A 23,044-nucleotide genomic window follows, 5' to 3' on the forward strand; every position below is an offset into this window, starting at 1 on the left:
TGGGATGGTGGGCAAAATGGTCATTCCTGCCTGAAGATTTTTATAGAAAGCAAAGGTTAGAAAACGGAAGAGGCAAAATACTAATCCCTTCGTTTCTAAGTATTCCTAGAAGAGAACGCCTGTATAATTATTTTGAATATAAAAAGGCTGGAGCCCGGCCTTTGCATCATTGTGACCCCCAAAAAAATTGGACTGGTACATAGGAGAATTTTTTTTCTTTTGTAAACACTATATAGGAGAAAACATACACACCAAAAAATACATTTGAAGCTAATGTTACACAAGGCGACTTAGAGCAACTCCAACGGGCCGACCCAAATGGACAGCGATTTTGTCCGTTTGGGTCAGCAAGGCGGACACGAACGTCCGCTTCCGCGATTGGGTCGGCTCATGCGCCCAACGCAGGCGCCGACCCATTTTGACGGCACGGAAAAAAAATAATACATGCATATTTGAAATTAAAAACAACATTTAATTAAACATTAAAGCCGGCCACGAAGGCCGGCGGCAGTCCACGCGTCCTGCGCCGGCGTCGCCCCAAACCAGACCGGTGGCGCGCTGACCCACTCACACTCTACTCCCGTCCAGGAGTAGCGCTCGATGGGGGACAGCTTCGGCTCCGACTCGGCTTTGACACGGGATGGCGGGTGAACCGGCGGCAGGACGCAGTCGCCCACCGCGGAGAGGGCCATGGCCACCTCATACGCCGCCTCCTCTTCCTCAGCCGCCGCCGCCCTGTGCCGCTCGTCCTCCTCGCTCTCCCGGTAGACGACCGCAAGGGCCTCCTGGTAGGCGGCCTCCGCCTCCTGGTCCTCCTCGCGGACGACGAGCGGGCGGTGGCACGGTGCGGTCGACTTCGCGAACGCCACGTCGCCTCGCCTCCTCGTGCTCGAAGGAGAACCAGCGCGCCCAGTTTGGCGAGTCGGTGGCGTAGGTGGGGTCGCGGCGCTGCTCCAGCGTCAAGAGCGCCCGCCAGCGCCACACCCCCTTCGCGTGCGCCCTAGACGACCGTGGCGCCGCCGGCACTGGGATCCTCTCTGGATCTAGGTGCCAGTCGTGCGGCAAGGTGGCGTCGGGGTACGGGAGAGGCACGCGGTGCTACTGTGCCACTCCGCCTGGTGCACTGGCATGTTCACGTGCTGCCTCGCCTGGCAAGCCGGCGCCGGCGGAGGCGGGACGAACTCCGAGGGAAAAGGCCTGGCGGGGGCCTTGCCCTTGGCCTTGCTGCTGCTGCCGGCGCCGGAGAAGAGCCCCATCTGGCACGGCTGGGGTGGCCAGGGTTTGCCGGCGACGGGGGAGCGAGTGTGGCTAGATGGGGACGGGGGCTGGCTGGAAGCGGATGAGGACGACCCCGCCGCACGGTCGGCTTAAAAAAGGGCGACCGCCGTCGCTGACGCGTGGGCCCGTGGTCATAAATTAAGCTGACCAGGCTGATCGTGGGTAGTTGGACGACCGCCATGTGGGGCCGCAGCGGACACCAAGAAGGCGCGCGTGGCGCCCGTTCCGCGTCCGCGCCGACGCATTTGGGGCACAAATTTGGGCCGCAAATGCATCGGCGCAGACGCGAAGCAGACTTGATTTGGGTTTGGGTCGGCGCGTTGGGCCTCCTCTTTTGTCCGCGCCGACCCAAACGGATGGCGGCGAACGAAATGGGTCGCCCAATTGAAGTTGCTCTTCACAAATGTGCTGCCAACTCTGATGCTATTCTGTACAGTTTGGCCTAGAAAAATCCCGTGATAGCTATGGGGACAGGCGGACAGAAGTGACATGTTCACCGAGAGTGCTCTTTTGCACCCGAGCTCACATGCTCCCTAGTAAACAGTGAAACAAAAAAATCAATAAATTATGTTACTTTTTTATAAACATTGATGAAAGTTTTCGCTGCATACAAAAAATTGTGATAAAATGAAACTCGTGGAAATATGGGCGAGAAAGACAGTCGATGCTCCAAAATGCTCCCAAAGAAACACAAGCTAACGCTCCGTGTTATCTTAATTGATTTCAGACGATATTATCTCAAAGTACAACAAACAAGATTGGGTCGATTCAATATGATCGTTCTTCTAATATCATACTCTCAATGTTGTTTTAGGATTATCATTACACTTAACGATATCCTAAGATCCGAAAAACGTGATTACCAACAACACTTGAGCCAATCTCAGAGGCAAGATCGGAAACATATATTTTACCGTTTATCATTCCACACGTGCATATGAGTTTCCACTGAATCGCATATTCGAGGATCATAACAGCTATAGCATGAAATCTAAACCCTTAAGTATGAAAATGAAAATATAATAATACAATATTATTGCCTCTATGGCATATTTCCAACAAAATTACACATAGCACACGGATGGCCCCCCTTCCTGGTTTTCAAAAACTTTGAAAGTGCAAACGAGCTCTGAAAAGGTTGAATCTTGGCATGTTGTCATAATATGGCATCGGTGTGACGTGGTAAAAGTTTGACATGGTCTTGGACAAAGTTGTGATGAACACTCTTTAGAAACGGACCCATCTTCGGCGAAGGATCGTGGTTTGAGAGGGGGTGCGTCAATTTTGGAAGAAATTTATGTCATCCTTCATCGGATCGCCTTGAATTATTTTGCACGCCATTCTTACGCGCATGGAGACATTCATGTTCAAATTTGACCTTTTCCGGGCATCGTTTGTTATATTTAAGCCATTTAGTACACCATCTATCCATTTATTGAAAGTAATTCAAAAATGAACTACAGATAAGCTAACTAGTGCGCAAAAAAACTCCGAAAAATCACACATGACATCCATTGCAAATATGGATGACACGTGGTCAGAAATTACATATAGGTTTTGGTAGAACCAGGGATCCTACCGGACCTGCTCCGTAGGTTGTAGGGGAAGGATGGAGGAGGGCGCGGCGATGAGCGGGCGCGCCGGCGGCTGAGCGCCATCGTGTAGGAGGAGGATGGCGGCGGCTAGGGTTAGAGGCGGCTAGGGTTCCGGCTCCTCTAGGAGCCGGGCAATAGGGATAATAATATTCTTATTGCTTAATTCCAAAAAGAGTCTTATAGCCTATATTCATAACCTAGATAACTTGCATAAGAATTAACCTAAGATAACTTGCATAAGAATTAACCTAAGATAACTTGTGGGCTAAGATTTCCCGGTGGGCCTAGCTAAACCGGCCATAACACTTCTCCCCGCCTGTAAGGTGGGGAAGCGCTTGCGGAGCTCCGCGAGGCGATCAACCAGCGTCAAACACCTTCTGAACAGCTAGGGCGGCCAGGTCGGCGGCGACGGCGTCCTCCGGAATGTAGTCTGCAACCTCCAGGTAGAAGAGTCGCGGGCAGGCATGGCCGGGCGTGTAGGGATCGTCGCAGTTGAAGCACAACCCTTGGCGGCGACGCTCGAGTAGCTCGGCTGAGGTGAGCCGGCGGAACGGGCGCGCCGCGGTCACGGCGAGGGGTGCCGCAGAAGCCTGCGCTGGCCGACCCTGCGCGGAATCCGGCCCGGGTAGCGACCCAGCGGTCCGGGACGATGATTCCTGCTGGATGGCCACCGCATGGCGCTCGAACGCGCGGGCGTAGTACATGGCCGACTGGAGATCCTGGGGTCCCCGAAGCTCCACGTCCACGCGGATGTGATCTAGAAGTCCACCGACAAACAGGTCGGCCCGCTGCTGCGCCGTCACACCCGACGCATGGCATGCCAGGGCCTGGAAACGGTCGACGTAGTCCTGCACCGTGGATGTGAAGGGAAGGCGGCCGAGCTCCGCCAGGCGGCTCCCGCGAACCGGAGGCCCAAAGCGAAGGAGGCAGAGCTCGCGGAAGCGCTCCCAAGGGGGCATGGCGCCCTCGTCGTGCTCGAGGGCGTAATACCAGGTCTGTGCCGCGCCGCGGAGGTGGTACGAGGTGAGCCAGGTACGCTCCGATGCGAGGGTGCGCTGCCCGCGAAAGAACCGGTCGCACTGGTTGAGCCAGTTGAGGGGGTCCTCCGTGCCGTCATAGGTGGCGAAGTTGATCTTGGCGAACCGCGACGGTGTCTGGGGTGGAGCGCCGTGTCGAGCTGGCTCAGAGGTGCGGAGCAGCGAGGCGGGTGGCGCCTGGTCGGAGTACTCCGGGTAGGGACCGGCGGAACCGGATGGCCAACCGAACTGCGGGAACGGAGTCGGCTGTTCGGGGGCCGTGGTGTAGACCGGCGATGACGAAGACCCAGCCGCCCACGCTGGGAGTGGTGACGGGGAGGGCGGGAACCGGACCTGATGGATCGGGAGGCCGGTCGGCGAGGGTGCCCCCGAGCTAGGCAGGGGCGGCGCGGTGGTTGCAGCGGCAGCAGCGGGGGCTGGACGGGGGCAGCGGCTGCCGGGGACGACAACGGCTGCAGGTGCCAGAGGGGCGCCGTCGATGGTGGCGGCGGCAGATGCCACAGGCCCGCCGCTGCTGGTGGTGGCCCACTAGAGTACCCCGGCTGGAACGGCAACAGCGGGGGCCCGCCGCCTGCGGGTGCGCCCGGGAACAGCCACGGCGCAGGGTGGCCGTAGGTGGCGATCGGCACAGCCAGCGGAAGGCCATACGCTCCTGCCATGTACTGGTGGTACTGATTCATGTGGAGCCCTTGGACGGCCGCTGCAGCGTGCTAGTCATCTGTTCCGGCGTGAAGACGGCGGCTGGTGGCGGCGCGGAAGTGATGGGGGCCGGCGGTGGTAAGGAGCCCGCGGTAGTGACCGGGCCCGACAACGTGGGGGCCCCGGCGGTGGTCATCGGCGCGGAGGTGACGACGGGCAGCGACGGTGATAACGTTGAAGAAGACATGATCAAACCCAAGCCTCTGGATACCAAATTGGTAGAACTAGGGATCCTACCGGACCTGCTCCGTAGGTTGTAGGGGAAGGATGGAGGAGGGCGCGGCGATGAGCGGGCGCGCCGGCGGCGGGGTGCCGTCGCGTAGGAGGAGGATGGCGGCGGCGGCTAGGGTTCCGGCTCCTCTGGGAGCCGGGCAATAGGGATAATAATATTCTTATTGCTTAATTCCAAAAAGAGCCTTACAGCCTATATTTATAACCTAGATAACTTGTATAAGAATTAACTAAGATAACTTGCATAAGAATTAACCTAAGATAACTTGTGGGCTAAGATTGCCCGGTGGGCCTAGCTAAACCGGCCATAACAGGTTTCCCGCGAGAACCACACACAATCGATATCGAGTGAATGAATGGCCCCCTTCCCAGTTTTCAAAAAACTTTGAAAATGCAAACAAGCTCCGAAAAGGTCGAATCTTGGCATGGTTTCATGGTATGCCCTCGGAGTGCCGTGGTAAATGTTTGACATGGTTTGGAGAAAGTTGTGATGAACACTCTTTAGAAACGGACCCATCTCCGGCAAGGATCGTGTTGAGAGGGTGAGTGCGTCAATTTTGGAAGAAATTTCTGTCATCCCTTGTCAGATCGCCTTGAATTTCTTATGCCATAGATACATTCATGTTCAAATTTGGCCTATTCCAGACCTTGTTCGCTATATTTAACCCATTTTAGTGAATTTTCTATCCCATTTATTGAAAGTAATTCAAAAATGAATTACCAGTAAGCTAATTAGTGCGCAAAAAAACTCCGAAAAATCACACATGATGTCCTTGCAAATTTGGATGACACGTGGGCAGAAATTACACATAGCTTTCCCGCAGGAACCACACACAATCGATATCAACTGCACGAATGGCCCCCTTCCTGGTTTAAAAAGAAAAGAAAATGCAAACAAGCTCCGAAAAGGTCAAATCTTGGCATGGTGTCATAGTATGCCCACGGAGTGCCGTGGTAAAAGTTTGACATGGTTTGGTGAAAGTTGTGATGAACACTCTTTAGAAACGTACCCATCTTCGGCGAAGGATCGTGTTGAGAGGGGAGTACGTCAATTTTGGAAGAATTTTTTGTCATCCTTCGTCGGATTGCCTTGAAACTTTTTGCGCTCTATTATCACACCATGGATATATTCATGTTCAGATTTGGCCTTTTCCGAGTCTCATTTGCTATATTTAAGCCATTTAGTGCATTTTCTATCCCATTTATTGAAGTAATTCAAAAAAGAACTACGGGTAAGCTAACTAGTGCGCAAAAAAACTCCGAAAAATCACATATGACGTCCATTGCAAATGTGGATGACACGTGGGTAGAAATCAAAGATTGAGGGGAAAATATCAGACAAATGGGTCCCACGTGATTGGTAACCTTGCTTCGTGAACCAAAGGCAGGAAGGTGTGAGCACGCCTGACTTATAAATTGCACGCAGTTCTAGGGCAGTAACTGTTGGCGATAAGCATTCACACACGTCTTCCTTTTGGTAATCGTCAACAAATGTAAACGATGACATTGAATTTCGATGGCTGTCCTGCGTCTTGGCTCCCAAGACAATCGCCTCCCTCCCTCGCGGTCATCCAGATTCCGGCCGCTTATAAGTACTTGCCACTCGTCCCACCGGTATTCTCATATGTGCATTCTATCTTCCCTTGCCCCCTCTCTCTCGATCTCGAGCGATTATGTGGCAATGGCCGCCGGTGAGCCCACACGCCGATGAGGAGTTGACGCCGCCGCTTTGTAATGACGATGTGCCAAGCAGCGACGTGGGGGACCCCTATGCACTACCGGACTTGGTCGCGCCGGATCCACTCACCGAGGAGAGGTTTTGGAGTCCGTACGACCACGTTATCTGGAAGACCTTGTCGTCGGAGGAAAAATCCAGACGTGTGGTGGTCATGAAGGAGGACAAGAAGAGGCGTGAGGAGAGAGAGGCAACAGAGGCTACTTAGAAGGTGAAGGAGCTAGAGCTGTGGCGGGAGGCGCGTCCATGCACGAAGGAGGTCGACGAATACAGTCGCTTCCTCGCCATGAGGGTCAAAGGCGGGAGCTGATGGCTCTATATTTTACATATTTTTAGAGCTCATTTATTGCATGTTCTCTTCATATATTATGTTCCATTAAACCAAATAGTTATCCATTATGCATGTTTACCGGATTTTGCACTTATCCTTATGAGCATTGTACAATTAGTATTTTAGTTGCTTTTTATTTGTTTTCTTTGCTTTCTTGTGTTTACAGGTGTTTCGGAGCAACCTAGGACCAAGCACGACGAAAGGACCAAGGATGGGTTCGACACAGAGTCAGCCAGGGGACAAACTTAGTCATTTTGAAGGTCAGAAAAAATCATTTTTCCAAAGTGCTCCGAATCAATATCTAGGACCAGAAATGGATCGTCATCGTTCATACGAATCCAACGAGCCCAAGAACGTCAAATTCCGAGTTCGTATGAAGATTTGACGGTCATTTTATCGGAGGAGTACAACTACAAGGGTCTTTCGAATGACGCGAGCAGTAATTACGGCGGTGGTTTGACATGCACAACTCCCAATGTTACCCTTCCAGATGGGATTCTTCACCGATTTCTTTCCCATTCGATCGCACGAGATCCTTGGCTCGTAAAGAAGAGATTGGGAGAGGATTTGGCTCATTGTGATCCCTTGGATGAAGCCCATCAAGAGATTAGGCCATGGAGGCTCCTATATATGTCATCTACAACCCTAGACGCCAGGACACACACCATTCATCTCCAACACATTCATCTTCTTCTCCATTGCTGCTCCAAGACCACCTCCATAGAGAAGAGAAGGGCCAAGACAAGAGGAAGAGAAAGGGGAGCCTCCACCGCGAGCACCGGCCTTCGGGTCAGTGCGGTCTTCTTCACCGATGCTGCCACCATCACCATCTCCACCACGGCCGCCGCTGCCATCACCATTACCACCATGCTCCTCTCTTCCACCGGCTCCGTGTCGGCTTGTAACTTGCCTTCTCCCTCTCCTATGTTTGAGTAGTTGTATTAGTTCTTGTGGATTTGGACGAACCCTTGCATGATTAGTACTTTGTTGAATAAGCGATCCAATATTCTCTTTATATGTATTGTGTTGATTGTCCCATGGTGTTGTGAAGAGCGCTCGCGCAACATTAGCCCCTTGTGGACTTGAGGCAAGTCATATTGGTGAGCAGCATGGTTGTGGAGGGTAGGTGGTGACAGTCATATTCTCCTGGTGACAGTCATATTCTCCCTTCGTCCATGGTCATTGTAATAGGGATTAGTGGAGAACCCTAGAACTTAAGGCCGTGACTATGGGGAGTTCACTCCCCTTAATCATCGTTGTGATAACCGGAGTGGGGAAGCACGGTGGTGGCACGAGTGTACGTGGTAACCTTAGCGGGGATGTGTACTTTATTGGCTCCGCCCATGCGAGATCATATACAAGTGGCTTAGTGATACAAATGAGGGAGCCATGTCTATCATGTGTTGTTAGCATCATACTTGTGGTGATGACTCTAATTCCCTCGAGAACGTTTACTACTCAAGCACCGCTCCACTTAGTTTAGTCCCTTTTAATTTTCTTTCTTTTATTTCTTGTTTGTAGTTTAAATAAACGCTACCCTTTTATTTGTCTTCCTAGCAACTTATTAAAGTAGGCTATTTCCAAACTGCGGTTTGAGTGCGTACGTGACTGTGTTAAGTGACAGCATGGTTGCAGGATTTGTGATGCCTTCTTTTTTAGCTCCCTATGGATTCGACACTTCACTTATCACAAAAGTGCACTTGCAAGTCATCAGGAGCTGCGTCATCGCGGCATGGAGGTGGCAGGATCGCATCAAGGAGGCCACCAAGCAGGAGTGGCTGTATGCGTCGTTTGCACTAGCCTCGTCGGAGGCCTACGCCCGCCGGGAAGCCGCCCCAAAGCGCGCCGCAGAGTGCGAGGCAGAGGAGGAGGCCAACTCCCTGCGCGCTGGGAAGCCGGTGCACACCAGGGAGTCTGTGGCCAGAAGCAAGGAAAAGGCCCTCAGAAGGGATTACTGGATTTTAGTTAATTTACTTTACATTATATATATATATATATATATATATATATATATATATATATATATATATATATATATATATATATAGTGTAATGTAATGAACTGAATCTCCTAGGGTACTATATGATGATTTTCCATCTTATTTTCCTGCTGAATATCTTTTTTTAGTCAAACTACCTTCTCAGAATATATTTCTACTGATGTCAATCATGCACATTTCGGAAATATTAAATGTATGCGATTTGGCTAAAAAACACATGAGGCTTTGTGATCTTTACACACGTTCTCCTGAAAATAGTTGTTTGTGAAACTTCAAGCATCACACACAATTGCTTTCTAAAATTGTATGAATTATATCGCATACGCAATAACTATGGCAGTTGTATGCGATGGGTTGTTGTCATCACACACCATTCCAAAACTCCACTCGTTTGCCAGTTTTAACCCAAAATCTACCAGTAATGCCCGTGTGCAATAGATTAGGTCATCCCATACCTTTTTGTTTTGAATAACTGTATAAACTTTGTCGTATAAAATATTTTTTTTGTCATGCGTGATGGACCTATGATCGCACACATTTTTTTTTCTACAAACGCTTCTATTTTTGAAGTGTCCCTGATGCCACTTTCACACACAAAATTTCGCTATCGTGTGCGATTCAGGGGTTTAAAAGTGGTCGGGTGTAGTAGTGTCACACCCGAAAAACTCGAATTGGAAACTGGAGACATCAAATCCGGGATGAAAATAATGGAAGAAACCTCCCCCTGAATCTGAATCTCGCCTTCAGTCACCGCTGATTTCGCCCCTCCATCACTCTCCCATCTTCACTTTTGGCTATCTGTACCATATCCCCACTCCTTCACTCCTCCTTCCTTCCACTAATCCCACAACTCGATGACGACCCTTCCTTTAATTCTGTGATCTCCTTCAACAGACCACCGCTCATAAGTCCAGCGATCCTCTCATCACTCTCATTCCCAATCAAAACTCCCTCCTTCCCATTGCTCTGATCTGACCCAAGAATTGAGATCTTTCCCCTCCATCTGGTTACACACTCACGTGGATTTAGAGATGCCATAAGAACCCCAAGAGCCTTCTCCCTCAACCTCTCCTACTCCCCTTCTAACCGCGTTTCTGTCGAGGCAAAAAAGTCTTGAGATACCAACTCAATCTCCCCTCCTTTGAAGATTGGAGCCGCCTCGTATTCGTTGCCACCATCATCGTTCTACAATTGTTGATGTGCCAATGCCTCAATTCTGCCCCATGTCTCCCGCCCCTAACATTAACCGCAATCCTTTGAGGCAGTTGGTGTCATGCATATTCTATAATTCCCGTCCTCGCAATTTTGCATGGAAGATTTTGTGGAATGAAGATATACAAACAAAGGGAAATTCTAGGTCAATGACCCTATTTCTAAAGTGGCAGGGGACATCAAACACATACTTGTCCTATGCGAGACCGACGAAGGGGTTTGGTAAGCATTAGCGTTGGAAAACATTGTACAAGAAGCATGCAAATATTGATAGATCAATTTTTTTTCTGCATCTCGGGAACATCTATCGTGGCTAGCGGAGATGCATTTGTCGGTTCTGAACCAAACTGGGTTTCAGAAGAATTTGCGCCGTGACAACCCTGGTATATTTGACGGGAAAGACGTCAGTTGGCATGACGAACCCATAACAAATGTTTACCCGAACCACCACGTCAACCAACGTTGACCTAGAGAATTCGACGAGGGCTCGACGGAACGTCAGCAAAGCAAAACCGAATCCTCATGCACTATGTTCGAAGGAGACCTCCAAGAATTCAAATTGCGGTCATTTAATAAGTTTTTTGAAAAATCAGGTTTTGTATTATGAGTGTAATAATGCCCCCAGAGACCAAGGTTTCTTGGTTTCTTGGTGGTATTGGTATTTTATAAGTGAGGGAGAAAAATTATCCATATACACCAAAACTCCACTCCTCTTTGCCGTACCTTTTTTTCCTCTCTCTCTCTCCCTTCCGAGTCCTGACCTACCAACGCAATCCCTCCCCTCCCTCCCTCCGAAGATCGGAGCCGCCTCGCCCGCCGTCGTCGCCGCCGTCGCCTCGCCGTCCCACAGCCTCCGCCGCCCCACACCTCAGCGCCGCCGCCGGCGCCCCAATCCCGTCTCCCGCCTCTCGGGGTCGTCGCCGCCATCGCCGTCCCCGCTATTCCTCGCCGGGACGTCGCGCGCGCTCCTGCCGTCTCCACCCCGCCCCAGTCTCCGGCCACTGGGTCTCCTCGGAGGTACGAGCTAGGTTGGTTCCATCCAGCGATTCCCCTAGCTAAATCCCACTAGGGGTAGGGCTCGACCTGCACGATTCCTGGGTGTGCCGCGCCGGCGCGCGCCCGGCACGCCGTCTAGATCCGCCCCTGCCCAAGGCCGCGGACACGTGCTGCGTGTTTCCCCATTTCCTCGCCGTCCTGCCCTGGGGTTTGTTTGCCGTCTGGGCACCCCTTGTGAGCGCAGTATGGGATTATGGACTCTTAATTGTTCTCTTTGATGGAGAAATGTGGTGTGTCTGTTTCATCTGAGTGTGCCGGATTCATGTTTTAGGCTTACTCGGTGCCGTGAGAATGTCCAGTATAACTGTTTGACTGGTTGCCACTGTATGTTTTAATGGTGTGCAATCATAGTTGGAACCGAAATGAGTAACCAACTAAGCACTTTGTGCACACTACCTGCTTGATCGTATGCGTGACATTTGTTCCTGGAAATATGGTAAATGCTTTTCTGTTGGATTGGATTGAACTGAGATTTTGAGAATGCCATAATCAGGATGAGAACAATGAAATGATGTTTCTGTTGTCAAATAGCCTTCTGTGTTGTAATTTTGTAGTTTTACCTTCTGTACACGCATTTGCAAAATGCGTCTTATTGTCCTATTTCTATTTCTATTTTTTCTAATGACAAATATGAGGTCATTTTTTTGGCTGAGAAATGTAAGCTTGTTGGTGCTACTCTAGATGTCTACAAATATATTCGTAACTAAAATTAGGAAAGTTCAATCCCACTGCTCCATTGTTTTGCTGCTAGATGTGCATGGACTGGCATGTTTTATGATACGAAAGAAAGTGGAGTAGGGATGTAAATCTGAAGTATCTTAAATGTTCCCTTGATCCATGGACTGGCATGTTTTACATAATCCTGTTATTGTTCGAAGTGGGCATCGAATAGTTCAGTCTTATAGCCTTTTTTTAGTGTGTTAATATTTGAAAGGGGAACAGGGCAATGTGTTGCCACTCCTGCTGTTGTTAGAGCACTATATTTTATTGTTAATCGTGCTATGTTCCAAACTCCTTTTTATTCTGCTCATATGATATTGCTCACCTTTTGTTATCCGTCCTGATGCCTCATGTATTTACAGTAGTAATGTTCTAAAATTTAGTGTTTCTTGAACATGGTCAGGGCAATGGATAAAATCTAGATGCTAAGTTGACTTTTTTCCTGCGGATTTGCTTATCGTGAAGATGCACAAAGGGTCTATAGCTCAAGCATTGGATGCTGACAAAATAGAAGTTCCTTCACCAAAGGAAGAAAGTAATTCCACCGATTCGGAAGCTGCTACAGATACTGAAAACTTTGAAATTAGTGATGACGACGATGATGATCGTAATCACAAGCACCGAAGAAGAGAGGCTATGCCTCAACCTTTTGGTGAGAGTATCGAAGAGCAAGCTGCAGGGAGGCCTTTTAAAAGAAGGCCCAGGATTTCTGGTAATGGGCAGCCTTTTGGTGGAGCTGATTCACGTGGGGAAGCACAGAACAACTTCATACCAAAATTCAAGAGGCGTCCTGGACCAGGAGCTCACAGTCGGGGAGGTAGAGTGAACCAATCCTTCCATTCAGCTTCTGCTGCTGCTCGCCCTCCTATGACACGGGGAAGAGGACGGAATGGTGCACCCTGGACTCATCATGACCCAAGATTTAACACACTTGACATGATTGATTTTGCATCACAGATGGCCTCACAAGGACCGCCCACGCATCCTAACTTATTTATGGGTCCTCCACTGCCGAGTGGTGGTGGTGCTCAAAACGGTCCGTGGGGTCCGTATGGATTTATGCCTGGAATGCCTAATGGAATGATGGATCCAATTCACCCACTTGGAATGCAGGGCCCTATTCAGCCTCCTTTAATTGATCTTGGCATGCCTCGTCAACGTTGTAGAGACTTTGAGGAGCGTGGATTTTGCTTGAGAGGGGATATGTGCCCCATGGAGCATGGTGTAAATAGAATTGTTGTTGAAGATATGCAGGTCAGTCTGTTTCTTGATCGTCAGAGAATATTCTGCATTACATCCTGCACTTTAGTGTTATTTCAATCGCAGCATTGAAATAGTATGATCTATTACTTCACATTTTCTGTATCATGAGGACCACTGCCACGTTGTGCCAATATAACCGTAGCCTTGAAAGGTGTCCTCTAAGTGCTGTTACCATTAATGATTTGAGTTGCAATTAATGTTCTTCACAATACCCTGTCCAAAATCCTAACTGATTAGCGTCAACGAGCGTCAGATTTAGATCCCACTATGGTGTAACACTTGCTTGCCTGGACTATTTTCTGTACTGCAGCATTTTATGTTCTGATAGTTATTTGACCTTACTTAGCTTAAACTAATTTTCTAAATTATAATGACTTTGTTATACCGTTCTTATGCAATACAAGCTAAAGTTCTTGTGGACAATTATTACTGTATGCGTACTGTCAACTCTTGGAAGATTCTAGATCTCAATATGATGTAACTAGCATGTCTTGGAGTAATTTATTCTTCTGGTTATTATTTAACTTTGTTAAATTCTGCTGTTCTTTCTACAAAGAATTTTCTTATACCGTGCTTTTGCAATCTGAGGCGATGTTTTTATGGCCAAGTAGTTACTTTTTTTGCTCAGGTCAAAACATTGTGTTTTAATAGAGTAGTTTTTTAAACACTTTGCAGAGCCTATCACAGTTCAATCTTCCAGTCTCAGTTCCAAATGCTCCAGGACTAGGAATCCAAAGTGAGGCAGGAACTGCTCATGTTAACTTAACAAACCTAGGGGGCAGTAAAGGTGTTCCTGCAAAAGATATGAAATCTGGTGTGGCAGATAATCCATCGAAGCTAAATGGGAGCACTGTTTCAGCTGTTGCTGATGCTGATGTATATGATCCTGATCAGCCCCTGTGGAACAATGAACGGCCTGAAGCATCTATTGCTGGTTTTGCACATACTAATGATGGAATATGGAATGCTGAAACCTCAAGCTATGAAGCAGGGTGGGAGCATGCAAACCAGGGTTTTGCAGCTGATGATTCACAAAATCCAAAATCTTCTGTTTGGGGGAGAATAGCATCAAAGAGAAAATCCGGGCCTGGTAAAACAGCTAATACTACTTCGACAAGTGCAACTGGAAACCAAAGAAGTGACTACAATGATGATATGGGTCCTAGCACTGTCCAAGTAAAGCCTGCTTCTACTAAGGATACTAATGGTCGACCCAGTTCAAGAATGTCTGCAGATGTGGGCCGGCAAAGTAATAGCAGGACCTCTCATAAAGCATCTCGCACACTTTATGTAAATGGCATTCCACCAGAAAGCAACAGATGGGAGGCCCTTCTGTCGCACTTCGAAAAATTCGGTCAAGTAATAGATATATATGTTCCAGCTAACAGTGAGAAAGCTTTTATCCAGTTCTCTAAAAGGGAAGAAGCTGAAGCTGCTCTAAAAGCTCCAGACGCTGTGATGGGAAACCGTTTTATAAGGCTGTGGTGGGCTAACAGAGACAGGATTACTGACGAGGGAGATGGTAGAATCTCTGCGAAACCTCCGCTGACAAATTCTGCCCTTCCCCAACCATCTTCATCCAACAGAGGCAAGGATCTTCAATCTACAACTCCAAGGGCCAGTTCTGGATCTTCTGCATCAGGCCCTGGTATAGGTCCTAAAAAGTTGCCTGCAAACAGTATAACATCAATACCTCCTGCTCCCAAAAGGCAAGAAAATCTGGAAATGCTGGAAGCAATTCGTAAAAAACAAGATATGTTAGCTCAGCAGCGTGATGAGTTACTTCAGCGGTTAGAGAAATATGCGAAACAAGTACTTACTATTTCCTTTGATAATACTTTGGTTTCAATTTTTTTTGTTAACTATATAATCTATGTGTTTAGCTGAATAAATTTTCATTAGTACTGGTTTCTACTAATGCAGACAAGTTCAGCAAATTCAGTAAAACAGGCAGAGGCTGGTGGAAAAACAGTTGGGTCAAATGCTGTGGGGAAAGTGGGCGATGTCAGTTCCATGAACACTGGGACAGAAGGGCCGCAAGAGGTCGCTGGTACACTGGAAAATAAAATTTCTGGGGAGTTGGCTTCATCTTCCCCAAAATATGCTCCAACATCCACACAGAAACCAGCTGTAGCTGCGAGGCAGCTATCTCCTCTGTTAGCACCACCGCAGAATAGGTTTAAGCTTGACAACCGGACCACATCGTTTAGGATCCTTCCTCCTTTGCCACCTGAAATCGCAAATGTAAGTGGACTACCTAACCTCTTGTCCTTCCGTCATTGATCTTCTTAACCAACCAAAAAGGGTGAACTAAACATGCTTAGAAGCACAGCTCCCTGTTTTCTTTTCACAATAGAGATCAAACACTGAAATGTATAGGTGGGGTACCTGCTATTGCCTAATTTTTGGCATCCTTACCATTTAATGAAAGCTACTCTTGCACTTTTTTGATGTTATCCTTTGGATCTCGACCCTGCCTAGGTTAGATCATCTGGGTTTCACAAGCACATTCCATCTTGAAAATACGGGTTAAGAAAGTTTTTGTGTATTGTGCTATATTAATACGCTACTGCAGTTTCTTTGTTATGATCATTTTTCAGTTACACAACAGTGGATCTTATTTTGCTATGGCAGTTGCCAGGGTTCAGTTATGTTTTTTTGGTAATCATGTATGTGCTTAAGATTCCTATTATTTTATTCTCAGATTAGATGTCATGCATCCACTCTACGGAACAGATACTTTGGTATATTTAGCTTCTATTCTGCTGTGCTAGTGTGTTCGTCATTTCTGCTTAACTTGCATTACAATAATATTCATTGGCGAATCCTTGGTATAGTCTTTTGGCTCCATTTCATGATGATACTTTTGATTAAGAAAGGCTTTGGTGTGACTGCGGGTATTGTTTAGATGGTGGCCGAAACCTGCCCACCAAGTTTTCGGTCAAAAAAAAAAAGTTCTGTCCATCAAATTTTGTTTTTGGCCATGACTCTAATTTTGGTTTTTGTTTGGATGGTTGCCAGGTTTTTTGGCACGCCAATTGCTCTTTTCCCATTCTAGTTTATTTTCCTTGCCAACATAACCGATGCCAAACATAATCTGTACACAATGTAACTTGTCTTTTCATGTTCAACAAATGTAACTTGTCTTTTCATGTTCAAACAAAAAAACATTAATTTTCTCCATTCAGAAGAGTAAGACGTTGAAGAAACTAAAGCCCGATGTATACTTGTTCTAACTTTGACTGATTGTTCATGTTCCCTTTTGTGCTGATGTGCTTGATTATGAGCTGTTTCTTCTACTTCTGATGTCTTTGACTACTTTGTTTACAGGAAACTGTCTTGAAAGATCATTTTGCAGCATTCGGTGAGCTTTCATCTGTTGTACTGGAAGACACCGAAGCCCACAACCATGATACAACCTTAAAGCCTTCCCTGAGTTGCTCGGCTTGTGTGACGTACGCAACGAGGCAATCTGCTGAGAAAGCATTTATTAGTGGCAAATCTTGTAAAGGGCACATGCTACGGTTTATGTGGTTGACGGCCTCTCCTGGCTCTAATAACCAATCGAGGCCTCAGAAAAGTTTAATTCCCGTCAGGCCCAGTGGCATCTCAGGCCAAACTGGCAACATGACATCTGAGTCCCAAAGCCCCGTTGGGAAAATTTCATCTGCTGCCGCATCTGGTACAGCAGCCATTCCTCATAGTGAATCCGTTCCAAGTGCAGAAAGTTCAAAGACATTTCCTGTTGGGATTTCCAAAGAATTACCTTCCGTTTCCTCTCTATCATCAAATGTTGAGTGTCCTCCTGGAAATGATTCCACAATGAATGCCGTCTTTACAGACCCGGGTCTTCCACAGTGAGGTATGCTGCACTTTTTGTTGCAAAAGAGTTGTAGTTCACGGCAAGGTTTGAAATATTTCCTTGTTATATATATAATATATAGAACTATCGTGTTACGCTGCTACTTGCCTACCTGTTGAATAGTTTGAAGGAAATCATTAGCATAAGCACTGGTCACTCAGGTGATATGCAGGGTCTGAAAAACTGGTGGGAACCAATTGGTTCCCTCAGATTTCTAGTTTTTAAGACCCGGTAACATTATTTCTAGAAGCAGACTTTATAATTTGGAGTCCAGTTTGATGAACAGTTGTTATGTGCCACATGGAGTCTAATTCAGATCGTGTGTATACAATATAAATATGCAAATTGAAACCAACTAATATTTTTTGTTGGCTCTGCCAGGAGCCGGTTCCAGCTGCATTCATTTATTTATGTATTAGGAAAATATGTTTTCCCTAATGCTTGTAAGCAGTTGTCTATCAGCTATCATGGAACGTTAGTGTACATTGTTCCAAAACAAAACAGTGAAGCTCAATAGGTACGGCATTTATCACAAAATAGCTTCACATAGAATGTTTATGATGTACAATAAAAAAAAAGGAATATTACGGAAATATTGTGTAAATGAGCTCATGGTTGATATGTTACCTCTTTGGGTGTCGATTTTTGTAGCAGACTAATTAAATGCTTGTGCATTGCTACGGACGTTATTACACTTGTGCCGCCATAGTTCTTGAGTAGTTGAGTTAGTATAAAATAAGATAAATTATCTCAAAATATAGATAAGTCCAGTCAACCATATGCCCTTCATAGAGTGGGTTACAACTAGGGTAATTTATTAGTAATAACTTGAGAGATGAAGGGAACGTCACCAACAAAGATCTTTATAGTATAGTATAAAGATAAGTTCATGCCTGCTTTTGTTATTAAGGTCCTAACTTCTTGTACGGTTAACAGTGCTAAGGTACATGCTATTGAGGCTTACATACCGATGACTAGTTTACTACTCCCTCCGTTCACAAATATAAGATGTTTTAGATATTTCTATATGGACTACATACGGACTGACATGAGTGAACAAACACACTAAAGCGTGTCTCTACATATGGAAAACCTTAAATTGTAGCGCTAATATTGTTTTTCTCACAGGCGATGGAGCGGAGCGGATGGAGAAGAGCCGACGGGATTCTGACACTTCTTGGGTGGCTCGTCTACACAGCGAGTCTTTACAGAGTCGGTTGGAACATATGTCAAATCATACACGGAACCTGCGAAGACCTGGGCGATTGATTTACTGATCTTGGGGGGAAGGGGAGGCTGTTCAAGGCTGAGGGGAACATATACCGGGCATTTTACAGACTGCGTCATCGCCCATTCTTAGTTTATCACGAGTGAAATGTAGATTGTGTTTTGTTATTGTACCGATTCGATGTCAGCTCAGGTAACATCATCCTCCGGCCGAAAGCGGCTGGCATTGTGGTTGGTTTTTGTTGCCAAAATTGAAATGTATGCATTTGGGTGGATCTGCCTGTCCATGTCCTAGCAACAACCTCCAGTCAAGGATCTCTGAACTTGTGCATATTGAACCGTTGGACTAAAGGATCGGTCCCCTTGAATGAGGAAATTTTGTAACCTAGTATGTCTTTCCATGCTTTGTGATCATGTTTTTATGTCGTTTTTAATTTGTTTCAACGCTGTAGCCTTCCCTTCGGCGTTGTTTGAGAAATGATGCCAGCCATCATCACGTGATACCATGTTAACATATTTCAAAATTAAATTTAGTAGATGTTTTCAGAAGTACTGAAAAAAATCATGAATATTCACAAGATAAATCAAATCCAAATTTGAAATACGCATGGAGGACAAAAAGGACAACTCCAAATGCGAATAGTGCCATTTTTGCTTGTCTTCTTGTGAGACTTTTATGATGGGTTTGTTCAAATTCAGGTTTGAAATTCTAGGAACATGGTTATTGGGGTGAGGATCCCTGCCTTAAGTGTTCGCTGTTAGGTAGAATGACTAAGTTTTACTTGGATTATACCTTGTTTTTCTGGAGGGCGGAGTTTGGCACCAACGGTGGCAGAGCTAGATGCAATTTGCTAGGGAAGCCAAAGACAAAATATTGCTTTATGTTTTAGCAATCCCAGTTTAGATATTCTACCTCCTTTAAATAATAATGTGGAAAACATGACAGATTGTCCAACTATGCCAGACAAAGAAGAATTTTTGCAAGTCATTAAGGAATATAGATGGTCTAAGTGTGGCTTTCTACCTTTCAGCTTGAAAGTGGATTGGAGATGACGTAACCAAGTTGGTATAAGATTTCTACATCAAAGGTAAACTTCACCCTCAACTCAACGAAGCTTATATTACTTTAATCCCAAAGAAAGAAAATGCTAAGAGCCCTCAAGATTTTAGACCTATTAACCTATGTAATGTAGTGTATAAAATCATTTCTGAAACTTCGGCTAACAGCCTTAAGGATCTCCTGCCTGATTACATACATGAATGCCAGCAAACTTTTATCCAAGGTAGTATAAGAATTACTAATAATATCATTGTTGCTCAAGAAATTACTCACTCTTTTCAGCTTGCCTCCTGGAAACACAAAGCTTTCACGCTTAAAATAGATCTTGCTAAAGCTTTTGACAAGATAGAAAGGAGCTTCATCAGGAGAGCGTTGCTATGTGAAGGGTTGCATGGTTATTTCGTAGATTTAATATTTGAATGCATCTCTTCTACCATGCTTTTAATTAATATTAATGGGCAGCTGTTTGGCAGCTTTAAAGGACCCCGAGGTATCCGACAACGTTGTCCTCTGTGCCATATCTTTTTATTCTTGCTGTCAATGAATTGTAACTTTCTATGCAAGGAGCTTAAATGCAAGTCATTTGAATATCATCCAGTTGGGTCCCTCTTGGCCCCTATCCACTCTTTAATGTTTGTAGATGATCTTATCATTTGCGGTAGGTCTGATAAAGGTGATGCAAACACTATTGCTTGCATTATTAATTTTTTGCAGCCTTTGGTCAAACCCTATTTGGAATAAATTTGCTATTTTATTTAGCATACACACTGATTATTCTCTCAGAAATTCTGTCAAGAATAATTTTCCTACCGTGGATATGGATCTTAATGCTACTCACCTTGGCCACCCTCTCATAATACCAGGCAGGAATAGAGTTGCAGCCTAGAACTTCATCATTGACAAGTTTAAGGCTAACTCAACCGCTACAAGGCCATCGGACTTTCACATGCATATAGGCTCACTCTCAAAATTCCTGTTTGCTTCTCTTCTTGTTTACTACACGTCGAACATTTTCTTGAGTAAAAACCACCATTAATAAAGATAATGAGTCTAAGCCTATTTGTTTTAGAGCTTGGGATGACATCTGCAAACCTATGCATAAAGATGGGTTGAGCATCATGGATTTGGCTCTCATGAACAAATATATGGTGGCTATGATGGCCTGGAGAATTATCAAGAATCCTAATTCCTTGATAAATAAAATTCTTAGAGCTAAATATTTTCATAACTCTATTTGGAAACCCAACTATTATACTCCTAAATCAACCTTTTGCGTTTCTGTTATTAAGATTCTTCTTTTCATTCTTAAGGCTATTCAACTTCAAATTGCTAATGGGAACTCTTGCATTTGGATTAGTCCTTGGTGCAAGGAATGGAAGAACATTCATGATCATCTCAAGCCTAATTTGGAAGGACCTTGTTCCAGTATTATTAGTGATCTTTGGAAGCCCTATACCAAAGTTTGGGATGAAGAGAAAATTAGTGCCTACTTTGATGAGTCCTTTAAGAATAATTTATTGAACATTCCTATATTCAATTCTAATCTTGAAGATACCATGTGTTGGTCTCACACTCCTAATGCATATTGTACAACGAAAAGTGCATACAAAATTCTTGTGCAGAAAATTCAAGATAACTATTTGAGAAGAGAATCTCTTACTTTGGATCAATAAGTTTCTATCCTTAACCAGGTTTGGACAATCAAAACCACCACTATGGTCAAAACTTTTGCGAGGAGGCTAATTAGGAGGGTTGTAGCTACATGACTAAAAGCTTCCATATACTCTAAATGTATCAAGAAAGCTTATTGTAGGTGTGGTCAAATAGAATCAGGTTTATAGCTTTTTATTTCAGTCTACTTTTTCTGGATTAATTTGGTTCACTTTTGGTTTCAAAACTTATATGTTGAATTCCAATCTATATCATGTTGACGCCATTCAAATGATATTGACCACTCAACACCCAGAACTAAAGTTAGACACCATTTTCATAATTCTATGGAACATATGGAAAGCCATAAATGAACTTCTCTTCAATAAAAAATGGAGTGCTATGTAGGTTACCCATGCCACAAAGTTAGGCTTGGTGTAGGTTTAATGTAGGAGAAAGGGGAAGGAACTAAGTCTCATGATGATAACCACTCCAATTCTTCTCCAAGTACAATTTTGCATACTCAACCTACAGGTACCCTAGCCTATGTTGATGCGGCATACGACCCTACGGTGGCGATTGATGAGGCATATCTTGGAGTGTTCGAAGAAATGAGAAAAGTGGACATTCAGTTTTCATTCAAGCAACATATGTGAGCGTGCATTTTGTTTTACAGGCAGAAGCTTAGGATTACTTATCGCAGCAACAACCATCAAGGCTTTAAATTGGAACAATGTATCCTTTCTCTCTGATTGCAGGACCTTGGTGGAACCAACTAAAGCCAAAGATTTACGGCAACATGCAGGTCATTGGAAGATCAAACCGGTACTAGCAGAATTCTTCAATCTTACTTGCGATCTCTCTCAATGTAGGATAGAACACATTCCCAGACTCAAAGAATCTTATAGCTCATATACTCGCAAAAAAGGCTTTTTTGCAGTAGATCCTCTTCTAAATGCAACTTCTTCTGCAGCAAAAGCTTCTAAATGTAATTCCAAAATGGCTTTGGAAGCCATCGCTTTCCCCATGGGGAAGCTACTCTCTATATGCTGCCTTGGTTGCTAATGAATAAAGTTTAGCCCTCTCAGAGGGCATCTGTTTGTTAAAAAAACACTGGTCCATTGGAATGGAGCAATGGTGCCTACATGGACATGATCTGGTAAATGGTAGAAATGACATCAATAGTGCAGTTCTTCCATGAACGAAGGTTATTGATACATAGAGATTGGTTCCTAAGTAGAAGCACAACACAAATAACGCAATAAACACACACATATCTTAATCAAAGAGATGTACAAGAAATATGCACGTGTACATGAAAGACCACATCACGAAAATAAAAGTAAAGCAAATGAACCGGATCAGTTGTCGCGTGACTGCTCGGATGTTGCTAAAAGCTTGTTAGAGTAGGCAGTAGAAGGATCAACAAAGAGGACAGACCAAAACCGACAGACAACCCCTCGGAGGAGTGGTTGAGCATTTTGGCGGATCCTGCAACCATCTTGTAAACAATTTGGGCTACGATCCTATGCATCCTTCTCCTTTTCCTCGACACAAATTATTATATTTCACGAACTAGTCTGTTGTTTACATTTTATCAAGATTGGATTAACTTTCTAGGTATTATCAAACTGCACCCAACTTGGTTATAAAGAGTCATTTCCTCCTATAAATTCCCCATCTAAGCCCTCCCATATTTTTTTCTTCACAAACTTGGTTCATAAACGGGGGGGGGGGGGGGGGGGGGGGGGCGGTGCCATTGCCCCTCTCAGAGTAACACATAGCTCTGCTTTCATATTCACCACTATAAAACACTAGCTGCTGAGCTAGCACTTAGTTATCCAGATTTGAAATTATTATGGATAATAGAGATATGTTTTAAAAATTCACAATTTTTGAAACATCTAATTCAATCTTTTTGTGGCATGATTATGTGAAGATCCATATTGATGGCGCTTTCTCACCGAGCAATCATCGTGGTTGCTGGGATGTAGCGATGCGGGATTGCTCGGGGAATGTGTTGTGTCCATGTTGCAGGTCACTTTGTGTCACTTCACGACCCTTTTTCGTGCTGAAGTGATGGCAGCT

At 45.5% G+C, this 23,044-nt stretch overlaps 1 protein-coding gene across 2 annotated transcripts; it reads left to right on the forward strand.

The window, feature by feature from the left end:
• The first annotated feature begins 10,807 nt into the window (after positions 1 to 10,807).
• On the forward strand, positions 10,808 to 18,634 carry LOC109739851 (zinc finger CCCH domain-containing protein 27). Of its 2 annotated transcripts, none has more exons than XM_020298915.4 (6): positions 10,808 to 11,135; positions 12,298 to 13,148; positions 13,833 to 14,969; positions 15,081 to 15,401; positions 16,488 to 17,019; positions 18,148 to 18,634. In XM_020298915.4, the coding sequence occupies exons 2-5, from the start codon at positions 12,360 to 12,362 to the stop codon at positions 17,016 to 17,018; spliced, it is 2,778 nt and encodes a 925-aa protein (XP_020154504.1). In that variant the 5' UTR covers positions 10,808 to 11,135; positions 12,298 to 12,359; the 3' UTR covers position 17,019; positions 18,148 to 18,634. The 2 variants fall into 2 exon arrangements, with proteins under 2 accessions (XP_020154504.1, XP_020154515.1); XM_020298926.4 differs by having other exon boundaries at positions 10,835 to 11,146.
• The last annotated feature ends 4,410 nt before the right edge of the window (positions 18,635 to 23,044 follow it).

Source organism: Aegilops tauschii, chromosome 1, assembly GCF_002575655.3.
Source record: "Aegilops tauschii subsp. strangulata cultivar AL8/78 chromosome 1, Aet v6.0, whole genome shotgun sequence".
NCBI lineage: Eukaryota > Viridiplantae > Streptophyta > Magnoliopsida > Poales > Poaceae > Aegilops > Aegilops tauschii.

What these genes read in the sequence shown, in the direction of transcription:
- LOC109739851 (XM_020298915.4), top strand. Translation starts at nt 12,360, where the DNA reads ATGCACAAAGGGTCTATAGCTCAAGCATTGGATGCTGACAAAATAGAA. An exon ending in TAGAGAAATATGCGAAACAA is followed by an intron (nt 14,970 to 15,080) that starts GTACTTACTATT and finishes CTACTAATGCAG; the next exon opens with ACAAGTTCAGCAAATTCAGT. An exon ending in TGCCACCTGAAATCGCAAAT is followed by an intron (nt 15,402 to 16,487) that starts GTAAGTGGACTA and finishes CTTTGTTTACAG; the next exon opens with GAAACTGTCTTGAAAGATCA.